At 37.9% G+C, this 22,490-nt stretch overlaps 1 protein-coding gene across 1 annotated transcript in view; it reads left to right on the forward strand.

Annotated features, from left to right (window-relative positions):
• LOC306765930 (microtubule-associated serine/threonine-protein kinase 1-like) overlaps positions 1-22,490 on the forward strand; it is a gene marked incomplete at both ends in the record, with an annotated part of 66,290 nt that overhangs the window by 37,755 nt on the left and 6,045 nt on the right. Inside the window, 15 exons of the mRNA XM_079253470.1 lie at positions 1,274-1,346; positions 4,026-4,186; positions 6,495-6,570; positions 7,572-7,781; positions 10,169-10,270; positions 12,676-12,808; positions 12,891-12,958; positions 13,399-13,475; positions 13,663-13,871; positions 16,405-16,543; positions 16,626-16,758; positions 17,346-17,511; positions 17,599-17,700; positions 20,362-20,484; positions 22,122-22,231. Of these exons, the coding sequence (XP_079109596.1) occupies positions 1,274-1,346; positions 4,026-4,186; positions 6,495-6,570; positions 7,572-7,781; positions 10,169-10,270; positions 12,676-12,808; positions 12,891-12,958; positions 13,399-13,475; positions 13,663-13,871; positions 16,405-16,543; positions 16,626-16,758; positions 17,346-17,511; positions 17,599-17,700; positions 20,362-20,484; positions 22,122-22,231 (1,882 nt within the window). The remainder of the gene's footprint in view (positions 1-1,273; positions 1,347-4,025; positions 4,187-6,494; positions 6,571-7,571; positions 7,782-10,168; positions 10,271-12,675; positions 12,809-12,890; positions 12,959-13,398; positions 13,476-13,662; positions 13,872-16,404; positions 16,544-16,625; positions 16,759-17,345; positions 17,512-17,598; positions 17,701-20,361; positions 20,485-22,121; positions 22,232-22,490) is intronic.

Below are 22,490 nucleotides of genomic sequence, written 5' to 3' on the forward strand. Positions count from 1 at the left end.
AAATTCCAGATTTCACATGCAAGTTGGGATCTTAGTAGTCTAGCCCTGTATCTGTATCGTCATCTTAACTTTGGTTAACGGAGGACAGGACTCAGCCACAAAGCGTCAACTATGGTGAAAAAGACAAACATGGATTCAGCATGGGGTTGGGTCACATCTTTCTGGTTGTTGCATTAAGGGGGTCTTGAAGATAAATAGGTATGCAACCGTTTGAGAGACTTTTGTCTTCAAACATCAAAGGGTGACATCATGTATGCTCCTCTTCCTAAAAATGGCAAATCCACGCAGCCACCGTCAGAAATCTTACACAGCCTGTAAGAAGATTATTGTGTATGTAATCTATAAGCAGATTAATGCAAGCGCATTTGGTTTTAATACTCGCATATCAACTTATTTTGCCTCCCATTATAAAATACTGTAAAATTAGGTTATTTTTTATTGTGTGCAAATCTGTAATATGAAGCAATGTGTTTTGGCAATACTAATTGCTATAGTAATGCAAGTTTACCCAAACAGTTTATATAACTCGGGTTAGCATGTAACGCAGCGTGTGTTTAGCGTTTCTTATATCCTACTTTGTCACTTTTGCTGAAAAGCACTGAGTTTGTTGTATTAAAGAGTGAAAGCTGATCCTGCAAAGGCAATACACCAAACAAGCTTTTAGTACTTGCTGTTTCTGGCTTTTTTTTTCTTTTTTCTTTTTTTTTTTTAACAATATTTCTCTGAATAACATAAATATTAAATAATGTTAAAAATATGTTTAAGGAGAAGTCACAACAGTGTTTATTGGAAAACAGAATGATTAAAACGTCTACTAACTAGAAGAAAAATTCCTGTCATGTATCTTAAAGGCAGAGTTTGATGTGAGGAAGAGCGATTATACTGTTGTCTTCCTCTCCCTCTCCTCAGCTGGTCATAGTTCTGATAGTGGAAGCTCTGGGAGCTTGTCACTACCATAAATCCTTCATCAAATCCCCATTTATCAAATCTGCCTGCCTGCCTGTCACTGCACAGCGGAGGAACATTGAATGAGTTTCCTGCGTTCGTCTTAGCAGAAAAAGCTCCACGGACTAACTACATGTTTTATTAGACACTCGTTTGCTGATTTTTTCTTTGTTTATTTTAAACTAAAATGTGCCCATACAAAACAACAACTAGGTTATAGTTTGTTTTTTCTTTGCTTTTTTGTCAAAACTGCTAAACTAATAATAGACTATGGATTTAGCACGTAGCACTGAGTTTCATAGTGTAAAATTTAGTTTTTGTTTTCCAGGGCGGACGGGCGGCGATGGTCTTTAGCATCTTTGCCCTCTTCTGGATATGGCACCAACACGCCCAGCTCAACGGTAAATAACTTTAATTATAGCAACCTTTACAATTTATTATAGAGTAGGTGTGTAAATCATGCATTTGATACCATTTAAATATAAAAATGACGTTTGCTGATATCACAAATTCTGCCACAATACAGTTATGATTAGATCCCATTTAGGACGTAGTGATCAATTTGAGACAATATCACTTGCTAAATTAATACAGTCACTTTTATTTTTAACTAAAACAACAAAATAACATTTAATCTTGTGCTCAGTCACACATTTATGCTACAGCTAACACAACCTGATACAGCAGTAAAGATTTATTATTGTTTCATGTACGTACCTGGTAAACTTATTAGTCCTGCCACAGAGAGAAATATTAACATTAGGTGTGAATGCATAATAAAATAAAATGAAACAAAGTTTTCCTGACATCCAGTTGGAGTGATATTTACTGCAGTAATGCGACGTCTCTTTTCAAAGTTTATGTAGTTCGTCAAAGCCATAAAGATATATTTAGATTTCTGAATCTGTGTGATAAAAGATAAATAAAACAGCTTTTGGATTTAGATTAAAAATGTTTAATAGACACATTTTGGATGTTATCAGCATAATTACCAACTTTTTAACTGATAATTTGTTGTTAAAAACATCTGGACCATGAGGCAACGTTGTGGTTTTGATTGCATCACTTCCAGCTGTCATCCTTCAGTCATTGCACTATTTAAATATAAAGCAACCTCCAACATTCACATACAAATAGAACAATTAATCATTTTCTAAAGCTCATTACTTAAGTTTCTCTTAAGTGTGTATAAGTTATTGCATAACAGTGACGTCAGAAGCCCGGCTGATCTTTCCATCTGTGGATGGAGGGTTTAGATAGATGGAGGGAGGAGTAAAGGAGGGGAAGGGATGAGTACCAGGCCAGTAGGATGAGAAGGTATGAGAAATGTGCTGTAGAGGAGGAAGGGTGTGAGGAAGAAAGCGGTTTTCCAGTAATGTAACCACAAGCTAACTTCAGCCAGATGCTCCCATTGCAAACACAAGAAGGGCATTCAATTTAGGACAAATAGAGTAAAAAAAAAATTTTTTTTTTCTGTAATAATTTGATCATTTGACTTAAAATAACTGTTTTGATGTTGTTGTTTTTTTTAAATCCAAGGCTAGTTTATTTGTACAGCACATTTTAGGTACAAAACAATTCCATGTGCTTTACATAATAAAATCACAAGTATTACAGGTGTTGTAAAGAGACGACAAATAGCAAAGATCCCAATAATATGATAAATTAGATTAGTATCATTAAAAACAAGATGAAACAAAAGTTGTCGTGCAGAATTCAAGCATGGATGCAGAAGAAAAGAAATGTTTTCAACTTGGATTTGTCTACCTTTGGTGAAAGTTAAGGATTTTTTTTTATTTTTGTAAAAAAATAAGTTAATCATAATAAATCAAAAGGCATCATTTGGCATAAAAAAATATTTTCTCTTAATTTTCAGAAAAAACAAGAAACCTAATTTTATATTTTTTATATTAATTTAGAAAAAACAAATCAGTCTATCTTTATATAAAATGAACTTGATAATTCACAAAAAATAAACCTAAAATTAAAATGTAAAATTATATTATTAAGGAATAAATAAACAGTAAATATATTTTCCAGTGGTACTTTTGTATGTGATTAAAAAAAATATGTTCCAAAAGTTTTTTGCAATGAAAAGCGATATTAGACATTATAAGATGATCATTATCAGTCAACTATAACTATAAAACCTCTTCCTAGTTGAGTAACATAGAAATGTTACTGTGTTTCTCCACTAGGAATGTTACAATAATTCTTTTTCTCCAAACGCTGATTGGACCGACCTGGACGTGTTATATGAGGACAATCTGTCCCATCTTAGACAGCTCTTCATAATGTTATCACCCATCTGTCCATGCCCCAGTCATATAAATAGGACATTTGTGTGACATTATCCTTCAGATAAAAATGTTTACAATGGTCAGCCCCAAAGGTAGAACTAAGAAAAATTACCTGCATTGGACTGGTAACTCTGCTTGTTACCAAAGTAACCTTAAACAAAAGCCAACACAGTCACAATTCATCAGAAATCCAAGGCCAAAGCGCTCTATTCAAGACAGGAAAAACAATATTAATACAGAACACATTCTAAAGATGTTAAAAGACAAAGGAAGCTTCCATCATTCTGCTTCATCTTTCAGGTCTGAAAGTTTTCAATTAGTTTGTCACTCTTGGTCGATTTAAGATTGATCTTTCAGTCATGTGACTGGACAAAGTCCTCGTCTCATTGTTGTGAAGGAGGAAAATGAAGCAGTGATGCAAAGTTTGTGTGACAGACCGGTTCCTGAATGTGGCCCTGAGGTTCACAGGACAATTTCCATTATCAACTTTCTAATTCTTGGTCCATCACCATCATGTCAAAGCCGATGAAGAATCTGCAGGCTGTTGCTCACAAGATGCTGTAAATATATGTCTTTCAGTGTCTTACTTAGTACACCTCAGTCACTTACTCAGCTTTGTTTCAATTCATTTCCTGGCACTTTTCCTTGATCCTTCATACTCCTCCCCTCACAACAATCCTTTCCTCCCCCATATTCCCTTCTCCCCATCCTCATCTACATCCTTTTCCTCTTCCACCCTCCACTTTTGCCTCCCCTCCTCCTCCTCCTCTCTCATTCCAGTCCTCCAGCTCCTCTCAGGAGCGGCTGCACCAGCTGCCCTCCCAACCCACCATGGATGAGCTCCACTTTTTATCCAAACACTTTGGCAGCACCGAGAGCATTACGGATGATGATGGCGGCCGCTGCTCCCCCCACATGCGCCCGCGCTCCCGCAGCCTCAGGTCAGCAGCAGTAGCAACTCAAATGATTAAACAGCAGCATCTGATGCCAAAAAGCACCATCCTGTCTTTAAAGGACTCTTTCAAAGCAGATTTGCAGTGATGCACTCTGCTGATATTTTTCCTCTCATACAGTCTAGGGTTCAGTTACAACAGGAAGCTTATAAGCAAAGGTTTAGGGTTTCTTGTTTCTATAAGGACTGTGTACTATTTTAATGAAAAAATAGCAAATTTAAACTCTCAATTTACCATTAATACAAGATTGTGATTACCTAAATTGTTAAGTTAGCTAACATTTTGGAACTAATGCCCCATAAGAGACATGTAACTATATTGCTTTAACTTCTTGTCCTACTGTGTATAAAATTAGCTGCTAAATGTACTTTATGTTAGTTCTTTTTAAATAAAATTGAAAACAGTTGTGCCATCTTATCTTGACAAGGTCTAAGTAAAAAAAAAAATCAGATAAATGAAAGAAAATAAAATTGATTTCAGCATACTAAACATTCAGTTTTATCACACCAGCTATCTTCGGATGTTGCAATGTAGTTTTACAAACTTTACAAGAGTCAATAGCTGGCTGGTATTTCGCAGTCAGGTGTCATTTAAAGATGAGATGCAGTGTATTGTTGTACATCATCCAGGTTATTTTTATTTTATAATAGTCTGAGATGGTCTAAGTCTAGCAAAGTAATGCAGGCTTCATTTTATCAGATGAACACACGATCTTTGAACTCCTCTAAACCAAGTCAAAACCAATTAAATCAATGTTAAATCCCACTCATATTCAACATTTAAACCATTCAAATCACTGTAAGCTGAATAGAAGATTTGATGTTGAACCCTGAACTATGGTCCAGCTGCAGCTCGAGATAAAGCCTTGAACTAATACAGTAATGTTAGCTAGCTTAGGATATGATGATGAACCCATACTTGCTAGCTTGTATGAACTCATCTTGCTATAGATATTTTTTGTTTTTCTTTTAAATGAGAAAATTGCATTTTACTTACAATTAATGGAAAACCCCATACCAGAATTTTTTCCTATTTGTTTTTTACTAGGGGCAGATAGCTGAGCTGCTAGCTTAGCTTAGCTCAGGCTACCAAAAGCAGAGACAGGAAAAGAGAGAATTCTCAGAAACTTATGTTTATATTGTGGATTATTTTAACACATTCAATTAGGTATTTACACTAGAACTAAATATTATCCCAACAGAAAAAAATGCCAAATAAAGCAACATCCATTTTGCTTCGGTAGCATGAAGCCACTTTTACAGGCAAGCCTTGACCAGCAGTTCAGACTTTTGCTTATAAGTTTTCTGTTGTAACTGAACATGACTGATATGTTCAATTTCATTAAAGGGGTGCTATTATGGTATTTGGAGTTTTCTGAGCTTTCTACTGTGTTACAGTGTTGAATCCTCATCAGACATGTGAACGGCACTGTTTTTTATCACCTAAACGCATGTTTGAGTTTGAGTTTGAGTTCCAGCACTCTCTCCATTTGGTTTCTATGGCAACGGAAAGCGTGTTGAACAGCGTTTTAGAGAGGTTTTTCTACTTGGAAATTCTTGTGACGTCCCGGGGGATAAGGTTGGGTGATTGGTTACCTTCTACTGGTAAACAAGGGCATGTACAAATACATCAGGCGGGTGGAAAACGTGGGATAAAGTTATTTCCAACGATGGCTGGTGAGTTTACCAAAGAGAGACATCCTGCTGCATTCGTTGCTGTGGGTTGCTGTTTTCCACTTCGTTTTCAGGGTCTGATTCAGGTTCCAACATGTAGGGCTGTATGCTGTATCCTTCTGCTGTATCCTATCCTTAGATGTTACAATGACGGCGAAAGCAGTTGTGGTGTGCGCTCCCGATGTAGTGCAGTGGCGGGAGGCAGGGCTTAATGCGGAAGAGTCTCAATCCACTCGTTTTGCCCACAGGCTGATCTGACAGCCTACGGAGAGAGTCGGACTGAAGTAAATAAAGCGATTTGTGACAATAACTCCATCAATCCCATCCCTTCTGGGCTCAGAAATAAAAATAAATTAGCATGAAATGCACATAATAGTTCCACTTGAAGCATTGTTAACTAATTAATCTTTTCATCACCAAAAGGATTGTTGATTTGTTTTAAAAAATTGTTGCAACAAATTTCTTTCTTTTAAAAATTATTCAAGCCATTTTATTGGTTTATTTGGGGTCTGAATCAAATCAAAAGCAGGCACCTAAACTCTCAATGTCTACTAAACACACTGAGCGCCAAACTGAGCTTGAGTTGTACATATTTTTTGACTCTTAAATGTCTGTCCTTCCAGTCCTGGTCGCTCGTCTTCCTGCTATGATAATGAGATAGTCATGATGAATCATGTCTACAAGGAGCGCTTCCCAAAGGTAATACACACACACACACACACACACACACACACACACACACACACACACACACACACACACAAAAAAAATATCCTAAACCTGATGCTTTCACCACAGAGTATAAAGTAGACTTTATTTTAATATGAAATGCGACAGCATCACAACTCCTAAACTAGATAGAAGTTTAGAGATTTGGGTATCTAGAGTCTAGAGTGAAATGAAATTATACTTTTTTTTTTTATAAAGCATGACTCATACAAAAGCACTACTTAATGAAAACCAATTTTGAATATATATATATATATATATATATATATATATATATATATATATATATATATACACATATATATATATATATATATATATATATATATATACACTATAATCTTCACACACAAGTATAGAGCATCAAAATACCTGATCGGACTCCCATTCTCACACACACACACATCCTCCCACTCACACATGGTTTATATACAAAATAAAAATAAATAACAGGCATGATGTATGTTAAAATAATGTATGTGATACTTTCAAGCTCTTTTGCATTACATAAACTTCATTAATTGCACATATAAGTGATACTGCAGCTTTGGGAAGCTGAATAAAGGCTTATTTTTCTCACTCGTGCTCTTTGGGGTTGAGGTTTGTATCAAGAGGAAATGAGCTAAAGCTTTTACAGTGATAAAAATCAAGCTGTAGGAAATTGTGTCTCAGAGTTTGTTGGGAATTCATCAGAGGTGAAGCTTTTTGAGATTGTTCCTCAAGTTAAATGGGAAAAAGTGACTATTAATGTCAGTGTGGATCAGTCCTGTCACACTATCTGAATCACAAATGGAACAGCTTTTGGAACTTTGTCTCACATCTTCAGCTCATCTAAATAAAGAATTTTTATTAAACCTTATCACTGTAATTACACCTTTCCCTCTCCAATCCCATCCAACCTCCCACTGTTTTTTCCTCTGTCTTGTTAACACTCCCCCCCCCCCCCCAATCCATCCTCTGTCCTCCAACAGGCCACAGCGCAGATGGAGGAAAGGCTGTTCGAGTTCATACAGGCTTTCTCTCCTGAGTATGTTCTTCCATTGGCTGATGGAGTCCTCAGCTTCATCCACCATCAGATAGCTGAGCTGGCCAGAGATTGCCTGGCCAAATCCCGCGATGGCCTCATCACTTCTGTGTACTTCTTTGAGTTACAGGAGAATCTGGAGAAGTTGCTTCATGAAGTAAGTTAAAATGAAAAGGTGTTGGTTATCAATTGAACCGTATTGAATGCAGGCTTTGAATTATGTTTTGTTTTTTGTTTTTTTAGTAAGTTTGTCTTAGTTACTAAAATAATTATTACTAGTGGTGCCTTTTTTTAAAAAAACAAAAAAAAAAAACAGAAAAAAAAAGTGGCCCAGAACAACAGTGTTTCAGAAAAAGTGACAAGACTGCTATATACAGTTTACTCCAAACATTCATCAGTATATTTGCTTTTTGTCACATAATTTCTGCTCTTCAGTTTCAAGGAGGAAGAGTTATGAAATGACTAAACCAGTACTGGCCCACAGACTAGTGAGAGACAACCTCATAGACATATATACATATATCTTTATTATGTCTATGTTCAGGCTAAAGTTAACACAGCTGATGGTTAACTACACCAGTCTAGCATAGTTAATCTTAGCCGAGGTGCTGGTTGATGTAGGTACATGTGTAGGCATGTTTGTAATTGTAAAGGCAGCATCACAGGGGATTTTGAAGTGGGTATACACCGTATACCCACGTATACCCGGGACTACACCCTCTTACCATTAGCATATTAGCTTTGTTAGCATGACAGTAGTTGGATACTCTCATTTGCCCCAAACCAAAACATTGGCTCAATATTGCTTCCGTCTTGGCGTAAGATGTATAAAAGAACAAAACTAGGGGTCCACCCATCAGGTTTTAGATTTAGTGTTCTTGAAAAGATTATTTATTCCTTATCTTATTGGGATTCTTTCTAAAAGAAAATAAAGAGACTTCAGCCGTATCATTTTAAAGTGAGCAACCAGCTTGAGTTGAACCAGAAGTGATTCATGATTTTCATCAGTTCATGTTCAATAGATTGTATAGTGCAAGGAAATGTGCCTGTGACTCCCTCAATCATCACAGCTTATATCTCTAACTCGACACGTCCTGAGAGTGGTGAAGGGCCACATTTGCAGGCTAAAAGACTCTGGTGGGATGCAGGTAATTATGTTTAATCCAAGAAGTAACAACAAACGCTGAGGACAACTATGAGAATGGCTACACATATTAACTAGCAAAGGAGAGCTTAAACCAAGAGTTACATATGAAGAACACAACATGGCTCAGGGGGAATGAATGAGCTAAATGAAACCAGGTGAACTAATGAACAGGAAACATGAAGCTTAACGGAAAAGGAGGAAACTACTAAATCAGACAGGAAGCCAGGACAAAACATGAGAAGACTGCACAACCCCAGAACCATGACATTACCTCTCTCGCTTTTATTCTGTTTTTTTCTGGGACAAGGCCACATGTTTCATCTGTACATTTAGTCTTAGCTTTATTAGTCTTTACCTATATTTATTGGAAAGTTGGAGAACTTAGCCCAGTTCTTTGCAACAAACTTCACGGTATTAATTCTTTGTATTATAACATAGGGGATTTTATGGGGTGGGAAGGGAGTAAACAAAATAAATAAATAAATAAATAAGTCTGTAGCACTTCATGTAAGGACCTGTGTCCAATTTGGACAGTCTATTAGCACCTTCCTACGATGTCCTCTACTGTTTTATTTTGTGCTTGTGTTGTTCTCACTCATATGTAAGTCGCTTTGGTAAAAAGCATCTGCTGAATGACTGTAGAATAGAATAGAACAGTCTAAGGACGACAACTTGCAAATAACAATCACTTTTCTAGTCTTTGGAAAGTTGTTCAAGCAGGAAACTTTAATCAGCTAAAGCTAAAAACGCTGGTCACCTTTGATGCTTCTGTTACAACAATATATAAAGCATCTTTTTTCAAAGCGTCTCAACTGGAACTTGTCAATTTTAACAAACCAAACTGGTAAACACTATTAGTGCAGATAAAATCTATGCAGATCAACCAGTGTATTATTAGATTTGTCGAGAAGATTTATGAGTTACAACAGAAACATACAACACATTTCTTCTGCAAGTTGAAATAATATGATGCTCAGGATGAGTACACATTGCTGATTTAGTTCAAGCCTTTGTAATTTCATTCATTACATGATGCCTCCAGTGAGAGTCAATTTGAGATGTGGCTAACAAAGGCTAATTGTACTTGTGATTTGCCAGAGCAGATAACAGGTATCAGGGAATTTCATCACCAACCCCTTCTTCTCTGCTTGATTAAATTGCTTTGATTGCTCAGTGTTGCCTGTGTTGGGTTTAATTTTTTTCTTCTGTGTTTCGCATTCAGATCTTCTCCTCCTCCTCCACAGCTTTGTGAATCTTTGATCTTCTTTAATCACAAAATCTGCCATTTTACCTCCTTCTTTTTCTGCCTGTTGTTTTCAGATGTGTTTTATTAATTATATAAATCTATATTTGTCTCTATTTATTTTTTTATTTTTTTATTTTTTTACCTCTGTCAGGCTTTTGAGCGTTCTGAGAGCTCAGAGGTAGCCTTCGTCACAGAGTTAGTGAAAAAGCTTCTCATCATCATCTCCAGACCTGCCAGGCTTTTGGAGTGTCTGGTAAGTTCATTAATACACAATCCAGCTGGAACGATCACAGTCGTTCTGTAGACCCATTATCCACAACAGAGAGTGCTATAGCTCTGATGATAAAAAAAATATATATATTTTTTTAAGCCCATTAAAAGTAGTTAAGCAGCCTGGTCTATTACACAGCAGGAGATAGAAAATCAAAACAAGCAAAAGGAGACATAGGATTAGTAAGAGACTTTGTGGATGGTGGAAGACATTTGCATTTAGATTAAAATTTGCCATGCCACAGGATGGCTAATTCCAGCAGACCTCTGCTGATTTGCTGCCATCCAGCCTGACTCAGACAGACCATGACCACGGCGTCTTTTAAAGTTTGAAGGATGGCTGAGTTTGGGTTTGTCTGTGAAGCTATTTAGAAAAAAGGATGTCAACTGAGGCCCCCTGTATGAGTCATAACCTGCTGGTATGGACGATGAGTGACAGCTGAAACAGTGGATTTATTGATCCAACTCAAGATTGCATGGCACTGCTTTTGATTTAGAGTCAGAGGTTCTTGGTGAGTTCTTGACGTTTTTGTGGCAAAGTGTAAATAAGCATTCAGGATTATACAGGAGTATAAAATAGTTTAATCGTTTTCTTTGCATGATTAAAATTCAGTTATCTTAAAAACAAAACAGATGAGTTCCTCCTCACAGTTTAACAGCTATGACAGTTTATAAACTGATTTTTTGTCATTCTCTGACCTTATTTATAAATCTGTTTAAAATAAACATATGAGGAGAAAAGAATCCAGATATTAAAGGCAAGGCAAAGCAGGTTTATTTGGATAGCAAATTTTATGTACAAGATCAAAGTATATAAGACATCACACTGGGTGGATAAGAAGCTTTAGAAATAGGAAAACAAAACAAATTAAAAAGAATAAAATAAGAAAAAATTAGATATTATTAAAGGGGTCCTATTATGGTATTTGGAGTTTTCTGAGCTTTCTACAGTGTTGGATCCTCATCAGACATGTAAACGGCACTGTTTTTTATCACCTAAACGGATGTTTGAGTTTGAGTTCCAGCACGCTCTCCGTTTGGTTTCCATGGCGACGAAAAACGTGTCGTTTTAGAGAGTTTTTCTACTTGGAAATCCTTGTGATGTCCCGGGGGATAAGGTTCGGTGATTGGTTACCTTCTACTGGTTAACAAGGGCATGTACAAACACATCAGGCGGGTGGAAAACGTGGGATGAAGTTATTTCCAACGATGGCTGGTGAGTTTACCAAAGAGAGACATCCTGCTGCATTCGTTGCTGTGGGTTGCTGTTTTCCACTTCGTTTTCAGGGTCTGATTCAGGTTCCAACATGTAGGGCTGTATGCTATGTGTTGACATTGTATTTTGTTTTTTTATTGAGTTCATATTAGCCTAATCCTTCTGTTTATGAGATGTTACAATGACGGTGAAAGCAGCTGCGGTGTGCGCTCCCGATGTAGCGCAGTGGCGGGAGGCGGGGCTTAATGCGGAAGAGTCTCAATCCGTTTGCCCACAGGCTGATCTGACAGCCTACGGAGAGGGTCGGACTGAAGTAAATAAAGCGATTTGTGATAATAACTCCATCAATCCCAGCCCTTCTGGGCTCAGAAATAAAAATAAATTAGCCTGAAATGCACATAATAGTCCCACTTTAATGATAATAAGAAGAAGAAAAATTACATGGATCATACAGTGCATTCCATTCATAACAGGGTTATCCCATCTGTGAACATGGTGGTAGCAGTTTCATGGTTGGGGCTTGTTTGCTTTATGTAAACCAGGAAAAGTTACCCTTTGTGAATGTAATGAGAAAAAAAGTGCTAAAACTCTAAAGAAAAACCAAGGATATGTTGCTGAACTAAAGATGTACAGAGGAGGGATAGTGGATATCTGCAAAAATCTGCAGAAAGATGCTGAGGTTGGAACTGGCAGGCAGGAGGCCTACATAAAGACTAAAGATGGGATTTATGTATTTAATGAAAGAAGACATGAACTTAAGTGATGTAAGAGAAGAAGATAAAGAGGATTGGGTAAGATTGTGACCTCTAAAGGGAACAGCTGAAAAAGAATCTGCTTCTCCTTATGTAGTCTGGTTTCGTGTGAAAATCTGATGATGCTTAAGACCATTTTTATGCTGAAATGTAGAAAATTCAAAAGGATTCACCAACCTTTAACAACTGCTGAAACTCTATGGTTTACAAGGCAGGAACTGGAGAATACATTATATCTGTAACTAATCTGAGAATGACTGAAACATAACATAAACCTTGTAAAGCTTATCCTCAAACAGAGACTCTCTTGCTAAAACAGAAGTGAGGGTAGTGTATACAAAGTGACTCCAGACTGTCAGACTGTTGAAACAAATCTCCATACTACTGTACAAGCAGTGAATGCAGAATCTTAATCTGCAGGAGTTTAACCCCGAGGAGTTTTACCATCTACTGGAGGCAGCAGAGGACCATGCCAAGGAGGGCCATCTGATGAAAACAGACATTCCTCGCTACATCATCAGCCAGCTGGGGCTGACCAGAGACCCAATTGAAGGTGAATGAAAGTGATCAAATGTGTTTTCTAAGAAGAGAAAATGTTTTCTGGCTGATTTAACTGGATATTTCATTGTCATCAGACATGGTGAACCTGGAGAGTTACGACAGCGAGGGGCCGGTAACGCCTGAAACCGATGACTCAACAGAGGTGAGGTCCAAAATAATCCCCCTGTTTGGTCAGCTCTCTTGACTGCAGTGCTTTTCTTACTTTTTTACACACCATTACGTCAGACTAGTCGAAATGTTGTTGCCCTCAGTGAAAATGTCTGTCTCATCTTCTAATGACTTGGCACGCCCACTTTAATTCATCTAATTTAGCTAATTCATGCTGACGCTCTGAAAACAGGATATCCCCCCTTTCTTTGAAAACTAGCCTTCGCTGCTAAAGCTTCCAACAGGCAAAATAAAACTGAAAAAAATGAAAGATAAATAAAGAAGAGGAAGAGAAGAGGATGTAAACCACAATGTGTAGCACCAATGATAAAATCAAGTGGTGACAGAGATGTTAATACACATGTAATAAACTTCTTAAGGGGCTCATTCTTAGAAATGATGTTGAGTCTTTTCATTGTGGTGTTTGATTTGCAGGGTAAAATCAAAGCGATGAAACCACCAGGAGAAGCAGATTTCCAGACCATTAAGCTGATCAGTAACGGAGCATATGGGTAAGCAGCATATTTTAGGACCTTTTCATACTGCTGATGAGAATGTGCTATTGTGTAAATGACATATTTCCACATGTGTAACCTCTGATATGAACACAAATATTTTTCCAAGCAGCAGAAAGCCAAAGAAAATAAATAGTAAAGCATTTCTATGTCGCCTCTGTGTGTGTGTGTGCATGTGAACCAGTGCTGTTTATTTAGTACGCCATTTGGAGACACGTCAGCGGTTTGCCATGAAGAAGATTAACAAGCAAAATCTGATCCTGAGGAACCAAATCCAGCAGGCCTTTGTGGAAAGAGACATCCTTACCTTTGCAGAGAATCCCTTTGTCGTCTCCATGTTCTGCTCCTTTGAAACTCGACGGCACCTCTGTATGGTCATGGAATATGTGGAAGGTGAGGATTTAGAGATTACATTGTATCACTGGAGCCGCCTAGTAGATGAAGATTTCTTACGTAGATTTTATGTCAATGAAAACACTCCAACATGGTCTAAATAAATGTAGCTTCTGTATGTTTGGCTGGAAATTGTCATGATTTACTGTCTCTGTCCAAAGTTTGTACACTTGGACTTAGAAGGACAAGTTTGTCCAAATTTTTAACTAGTGCTGTAAACCACGGGTGGGCAACTTTAGTCCTTCAGAGCTGCAGTCCTGTACGTGTTGGGAGTTTCCCTGCTTCAACACACCTTACTCATTGCTGTTATTAGCAATACATTCTAATATAGCATTATGCTTTACTCCAAACAAACAACATACATGAAATGACATTAAAAATAATGGATTATCCCAAGATTAAATAATCGCAGTACTGCTAAGTAGCCATTGATTTGAGTCAGGTGTGTTGCACCAGGGAAACTCCTAACACTTGCAGGACTGCGGCTCTCGAGTTGCCCACCTCTACTGAAAACAATACAGCAAATGCACACAACAAGCTAACTCCGGTGGAGACTTTTGTGTGGCATGATGGTCTTTGTGCAATTTATTCTCAGGTTTTTGGAAATGCAATCAAGGCTTGAATTTCAACTCCAAAAGAATGAACATCACGTAGCCCTTGCAGACGATGCTGCTCATAACATCAACTGCCGATTGGCCAAAAGTTGGGCTAGCTTGAGCTGAAAGAGGGCTGAAGACAACACAAAAAGACTAAGCTTAAAAAAACTTGAAGAGCTTGAAAAAGTGAAAAATAGTGAAGTACAGCTGAAAAGCAGCAGTTCGTCGACCATTATTTTGCACCTATTTTCTCCTATCACAATGCAATTTTATGTCAAGTTTTACTTTAGTCTCCTCCACTGCCAGGCAAATAGCATGCTAATTTTCAACATTTCCTAGTAGGAAAAACACAGTTAGATATCTGAGTCAGCCAGTTGTAGGAAACACACCAGCCTTGCCTTTAAACCTCAACATGGCCATCTTGCTCATACAACTGATGAAGTGGTGAATTGTTCTGTCCACGCATTATCCGTGTATATATTACCTACTAGATCTTAGTACTGACTACAAATTTCCTCTGGGGATAATCGCTTTTTTTTTTTATGTCATTTCATGTATGTTGTTTGTTTGGAGTAAAGCATAATGCTGTATTAGCATGTATTGCTAATAACAGCAAGTCTGCTGAGTGAACAAATCTCTGAGGTTTTACAACTTGCAACTTAAATGCAGTGAGGATACAAGTTTGTGTTCACTTTAGTAGTTCTAAACGCTTGGGTAATGTTTTATTATATTTTCATTTTAAAACAAAACAAACAAACATCTAGTCCTGCTAATAGCTAACAATACAGAACCTGCAGAGCTGATGCTACACGTTGACCGAATGCTGACTAAAAGTTACCGGTAGCTAAAGCTGAAAAGGCTGATTCTGGTTGGCCACAACCAGTTTAATAGCAAAAAAGATCAAGCACCAGACATAGCGTCCTCATAAACACAACAGCATCACCTGTAATAATGTAACCTACTATGGCAGTGATACATAATAACTTGGTTTTAATTCAGTTCAGTTCAATTCAATTTTCTTTGTATCGCACCACTTTACAAAAATGTCATCTCACTTTACAGACACATCAATTCAAGCCAATTCATAATATATAGCCTAGCTAAGAGAGAACCCAACAGAACACAGTTTACTTTCTACAAAAAGAGGCTAATGAGCCCTTCTGGAGCAAAATCAAAAGGTGCCTGTGTCTGAAGCTGTTTCATATTTTAAATGCTAACGTTAACGCTAAAATACTGTAGGTTCTATCCAGGAAATGCTTAGAAGGATTAAATCTTCACAAACTTGTTTTTTGTTTTTTTTTTTAGCTCTAAGGCCAATTAAACCAGTTTAGTTTACCAGCTTGTCCTGTATTTTTTTTCCTAAGTGACCATTTTCGTTGGAGTTACGTGCATAATTGTTGAAAATGGCCCTATCTCACAATGTTAAAGAATCCTTTAAAAGATTCCTAAATCCAAACGGTGATCCGGATCACCACCAAAATTAAATCAGTTTTTCCTTTCCATATTTCCAACAACTCCTGAAATTTTCATGAAAGTCCGTCCATAACTTTTTGAGTTATCTTGAACACAAACAAACAAACAGATAAAAGTCAATAAAAACATGACCTCCTTGGCGGAGGTAATTATGGGAACTCTCAAACAAAATAAAAATAAAACCTTATCATGCCGACTGCTGAAAAATCAAGAGATCAAATATTGTAGTTTGCACTGATAAGTATCAAATACACTATGCTCCTGCAGCCATACTGCTAGCATGATAAAACCCAATAACACCGCTACCACACCTACTCCACCAAACAACACATCACACTCATTGCTTTCCGTTTTCTACTGTGTTTGTTTCAGTGTGCTAAATTTAAGCTAAATTAACTTTGGTACCATTCGTGGTAACCACTAATGTCAGCAGAAACACTCATGAGCATGAATTCTGTTGGCAGGTGGGGACTGCGCCACTCTATTGAAGAACATTGGGGCTCTGCCTGTGGAGATGGCGCGCATGTACTTTGCAGAGACAGTCCTTGCACTGGAGTACTTACACAACTATGGCATTGTTCACCGTGACCTCAAGCCTGACAAGTGAGGCAGTTAAGTTTTCTTCAAACTGCTACATCATGCAAACACTAGTACTTAACCTTACCGCTGGTGTGTCTGTTCTCAGCCTCCTCATTACCTCAATGGGCCACATCAAGCTGACTGACTTTGGTCTATCCAAGATGGGTCTGATGAGTCTGACCACCAACTTGTATGAAGGCCACATCGAGAAGGATACACGCGAGTTTTTGGACAAACAGGTACGACTTTATGAAAAACATCAAACTGTATTCTAAACATTTAGTAGTAACACAAGTTTTGTTGGCACTTTTATAATGTGGACTGCTCAAATACATTACGATCCAATCAGCATCACAATAAATTGTCCTTTGAAGTCTTCATTTCGATGGAAATGTTCCTGCCACACTCCATTGTGCAGCAGCCATATCTGAAGCCTGACTAAATGAGTCCGTTAACAGTTGGCAGAACAACACAACACTACTTTCCCTTGTTATTACAATCATTTCTCTTTCAGGTAAGACTTGCATTCACAAGCCTTTTGTTTGGTGCACATGCTTTGAAACGAAACCTCATTATTCCTCGCGGCCTCATCATGGCAGCTGGGAATCTGTTAGCACTCAGTGCATGCCCATCTGCACATGAAAACACTCACTAGGGCTTTCATCTTGTCTTGGCATCTTTCGGGTGATTTACTTGGCTACACATGAACCTGTGTTCTCCTTATGATACTGTGCCACTGATTTCACTTAGAAACTGACCATATCTGTAATCTCGACCAAGAAATTTGACCAGTATTTGGCTAGATCAAGAGTTTCTTTGCTTCTAGGTGTGTGGAACTCCAGAGTATATCGCCCCAGAGGTTATTCTTCGTCAGGGTTATGGAAAGCCAGTGGACTGGTGGGCTATGGGCATCATCCTGTATGAGTTCCTGGTGGGTTGTGTGCCTTTCTTTGGAGACACTCCAGAGGAACTGTTTGGACAAGTGATTACAGGTGGGGAATGGGAGATCTCTGTTGGATGACTGCATGTAGCTAATAGATAAGCCTAACTTTTGGACCTTCTACCTCTTGTTGCTATAGATGACATAGTGTGGCCAGAAGGGGATGAGGCTCTTCCCATTGATGCCCAGCACCTGATCTCCGCCCTGCTGCAGAGAAATCCACTGGTTCGGCTGGGCACAGGTTAGTCATCTGCAAGAAGGAGTCAAGTTTGGTTTTCGTTTTGGATTTTTTTTTAACTACATTTGATGACTTTGTGCTCTTCTAATCCAGTGTTTTTCAACCTTTTTTGAGCCAAGACACGCTTTTTTTCACAACAAAAATCACAAGGCACAGCACAAAGCAAAATGATTTTTGTTTTTGTTTTAAAAGTCCATATTATTCATATAAAGTCCATCTCGTCAAAGCCTCTTGAATAGAAATCAGATAAACACAAGAAGGAGGAATTTTATTATCTTTCACTGGGGCCTGTTTGGATGAACACAGAGCTGCTTTTAGACCAATTAGATGAAATTGGGTAATTTCTCAGGGCACACCTGATAATCTCTCACTAGTGTGCCACGGCACAGTGGTTGAAAAACATTGTTCTAATCTGATGTTTCAGTATTTCACAACTGGCTGTTTGACATATTTATTCATTACTTCACTGTTTTGAGTTCTCTGTTTACTTGCTGGTTGTTTTCATTGACCAACTGAAGCAAAAATTACCACGTTTTGAGTTTGTCACATTGCGGTCAAATGTTGTTTACCAGTAAACCCACGAGAGTCCAGCTCCGGTCCTTAAGGGCCACAATCCTGCAGGTTTTCCATGCATCCCTGCCCCAACACACCTGATTCAAAATAATCAGTCATTGTGCAGGGCTTCATTAGCTGTTGGATCCATTAAATGGAAAACAGGTGTGTTGAAACAGGGACACATCCGAAACCTTCAGGACAGTGGCCCTCGAGATGTGACTTTGGAAGCCCCTGAGTAAACCAGGGAGCGGGTGTCACCTGAGGGAGGCCAAGTGACAGATCTCAGATCAGTTCAAATAAACCCAACCAACATGGTAAACAGAACAGTGATCCCTTTAACCAAACCAAACTACTTAGATGGGAAATCACACATGAAAACAACATATTAAGTATTTTATTTAGCATGTCTTTTAGCACTTCAGCTGCAGAAAGAGCGAGCCAGTCCAGTTATGACAGTTTGGCAGCAATGTTTCTGTTAATCCCGGGTGTCTTCATTGAACGTTTGCAAAACTACTGGCTGAAAATGAAGCTGTTGTTGACAGTTATCCTCAGCTCTATGTCATCAAAGCTTTGCACAGAACTCATCCCCCGTGTGTTACTCACACATAGTGTGTGTTACTCCATTAAGTACATATAGTGCATGTAGTCTCAGGTTCTTCGATCTATTACAAGTAAAGCTGGACATTTCAGCTATTTGCAGAGTTTTCTTTTACCAGAACTCTTCATAAATTGTATTAAAAGAGTCATAACCCGGGATGACAAAGTCCCAGGGGCAAATAAAAAAACACGCGTTTGCGAGACTTCAGCCTTGTGGACAGTTTTGCTGCAAACAAAGCACACAGACGGAATAACTTTACCGTCTTCAAAAGAAAGGCTTCCAAGGATGTTAACACTTCCCGTCAATGCCAATACACACGTTTTAACTTGAAAAAGTGCAATTTCCGGGTGATGACGCCTTTAAGTTTCTCTTTATTTCTGTGTTCTACTGCAAATTATGTCAGCATCTTTTTTCCTGCTAATTCTGGTATCTTGGGAAGATGCATTTCCAAGATGAAGGAGGAACAGTAATCTAGCAAAAAAAAAAACTGTCAGATGAGCATCTTGGCATCACAGTTGGCTTTGCTGAGCTTAATGCATCATGTAAGCTTGTATATGACTTCATAGTGTCTGGAGCAGGTTGGGCCTTTAGAGTTACAGAGTTAGATTTGTAGACTAAAATTTACCATCACCTGCTCCACAAATGTACTTTTTTGAGTGTCAACTATTGTCGTTATGAAACATTTTTCAGTTTAGCTTTGATTAATATTAGTATTATATGTTTGTGGAGCCATTTTATACCTGGACTCCACCATACTCATTTTGCAGTTTTGTTTAGTTTACAATCTGAAAATCTTTTAGTTTAGTTTAGTTTTTTTTTTTTAAACCAACAAATCAGCTAAGTACTATTCAGAATAACTGTTTTGGGCTCTATTTGCCGCCTTACCCTATAAACTAAGGTCCACTTCAAAAGAGATGCTGCTTGAACGTCTGTAAGATCATGTAATGTTCTTTTATTTCAGGGTCATAAAATACAGAGTTCATTTTCTGCTCTGACTATATTTTTAGTGGTCAAATCCCAGCAAGCACAAAATGTCAGGCCAACATTAACAAGTAGTTCTCTGAGAATTACATTCCCTTAACAATTGAGTAATTAAAAATGTTGATGCTCTCGAAGATGCATTTTGCTCTGTTTAGGTAGCATTCCTAACTGGTTGCATGGTGGTATTAATGAAAACAACAGGAAGAGGACATTCATAAATCCTTTCTAAATTCCTGAAGGTTAAATTTTTTTCAGTTGTAGTTGTACATTAGCTCAAGACTTAAGTAAAGGATCTGAATCCCTCCTGCATCACTGAAAGCACCCCTCAGGTACTCTTACACCTAAATGGGACTCACTGACCTAGAAGATTAATCGTTATCATGCATGTCTGCCCAGGGGTTCAGTTTACCCACATAAGTCAACTTCTGTCAGGGTCGAAATACCTAAGTGCTTTCAGGCTAAAGCTATCTCTCCCTCTACTCGCTCCTCTTTGTGTACACACCCTCCCACTTCCTTACTCTTCCCTCCAGGTGGTGCTTTTGAAGTGAAGCAGCACTCATTCTTCACAGAGGTAGACTGGAACAGCCTGCTGAGACAGAAAGCAGAGTTCATCCCTCACTTAGAGTCAGAGGAAGACACCAGTTACTTTGACAGTAAGTTTATTTCTGGGATGCTGCAGAAAAGTTTAATTTTGGACAAAGACAACATGTTGTTTTTGGTTTGTTTTTGTTTTTTTTATTGCAAATGACTATAAATGACTGAAATGTTTTATCAGGAGCAGCCAAAGCTCCCCTACTAACTAGAAAGTTTTATGTCTGTTTGAAAAGAACAAAACTCATGGCTGGAATAAAGGCAAGAAAACATTTGAAATTCACAATTGTGCCAAAAACAAGCTGAGCTGCAGTTGGTTTTGTAAGGATAGTGGGTAAATAGTTGCATGAATAACCTTACCTGCTATAACAAGTACATTTTTCCACTGTGAGATTAATAAAGTCTAAGTCTCTAAGTCTAACTAGACAAAAACACTTGCAGGAAAATCATAAATAGTGTCTTTTGTGTGTTCGTGTCAATGCCAATATTTTTTTCTTCTAAAAGCCAAGACTCCAGAAAATGACATGCAGATGAGGAAAGGCTTTGTCACTGTTGATCTGTGTGTTATTTCTACAAAATACTGTTAGTAATAAATTCTGTGTTGTTGTTTTGGTTGGCCTTTACGGTGCAATGTCTATTTATACGTTCATTTTAAATACTTTTAGCCTTAAAACTTGACTGCTGAGGCTGCCCTGGAAAAATATGTCTGTATGTTTAAGCATTAAGAAATAAGAATCATAAGTATACATATCTGTAGAAGTAAATATTGTATATGGATAAACATGTATAATTTATGCATGAAAGGATTAGTTATTCTGTCATTGAAAGCATCCTGTAACTACAGAGAATAGTAAATCCACATGTCCCAGCTTTCCCCCAACACTTGAACACAGCATGTATTTGTAGAAACGGAGAGCATCTGTATGTTAAAGTCATTCCAAAGCTCCACTTGCACACACACACACACACACACACAAGCTAATCTGAGCACAACTGCAGTCCTCGCAAAAACATGCATGCACACACATTTAACTATTTGAACCCAAACAAAGCCTTTTAAACTAAAAAAAGATTTTATCTGTGAGGCTGTGGGCAGAAATCTTGATACCAAACATTCATATTTTTGCAGTTTGTAGTGTATACATGTTTTTAAATTGCCTGATATAAGTGAGTCAATTGGAACATACATGTGCAAGTATGCACATGTTAGCCACAGACTGTGATACATAGCTGTAACTCATGTGATAAATGTGTTTGTAATCATTATGAGACTGATACTCTGCAGAGAAAGACATTTGTTGGCATGATATGTTTTTATAAGCTTTAATGTGTCAATTTCTCCCTTTATGGGGTAAGTGACTATTTTTAATCACTTAGTTTTGTTTCATATTCAGCATGAAACTTTTTTTTTCATTCATGTAACAACAGAATGGAGGTCTTGGTTCATACCAGAAGGACAACTTTAGGTTAAAATTTCTAATTTCAAGTTATTTCATTGAGTGCCCTATGAAGGGTTAAAGGAAGAGCCAGTCTCAGTTTGCAGCTTTGACTGTCTATGACTCATGAAATACACGCCTATGGCAGTAACATGTAACATGTGAGAATTAGGAATAAGAAGAAAAAACGGGATGATGTTTTAGTGCTGGATGAACTCATGCTCCTTTCTAAACAATGACCTCTTGCTCCGTCTCATCACCAGCCCGCTCGGAGCGCTACCATCATGTGCAATCGTACGATGAAGACGACACCAACGACGACGAGCCGGTGGAGATCCATCGCTTCTCATCCTGCTCCCCTCGCTTTAGCAAGGTCTGCACCTTGAGTTGCACAATCTCTTTCCCTAAAGTATTCATCTGTCCACCAGAGCTGGGACGATATCCCTTTGTCCCGATTCCATTCTGAATTTTTGGGTCCCGATTCGATTTAAATTGTGATTCTCACAATTCTTTGATATTGCTGATTTTTGTAGATTAAAAACAAACAAAAAAAAAAAAAAGTATAAAGCTTCTTTTTGCTCGTCATTTTTCTTGATTTCAATGAGGAAAAAACAACATAGTAGCCAGATCAT

The sequence above is a fragment of the Telmatherina bonti genome (genome assembly GCF_933228915.1).
Source record: "Telmatherina bonti genome assembly, chromosome: 14".
Classification (NCBI taxonomy): Eukaryota; Metazoa; Chordata; class Actinopteri; order Atheriniformes; family Telmatherinidae; genus Telmatherina; species Telmatherina bonti.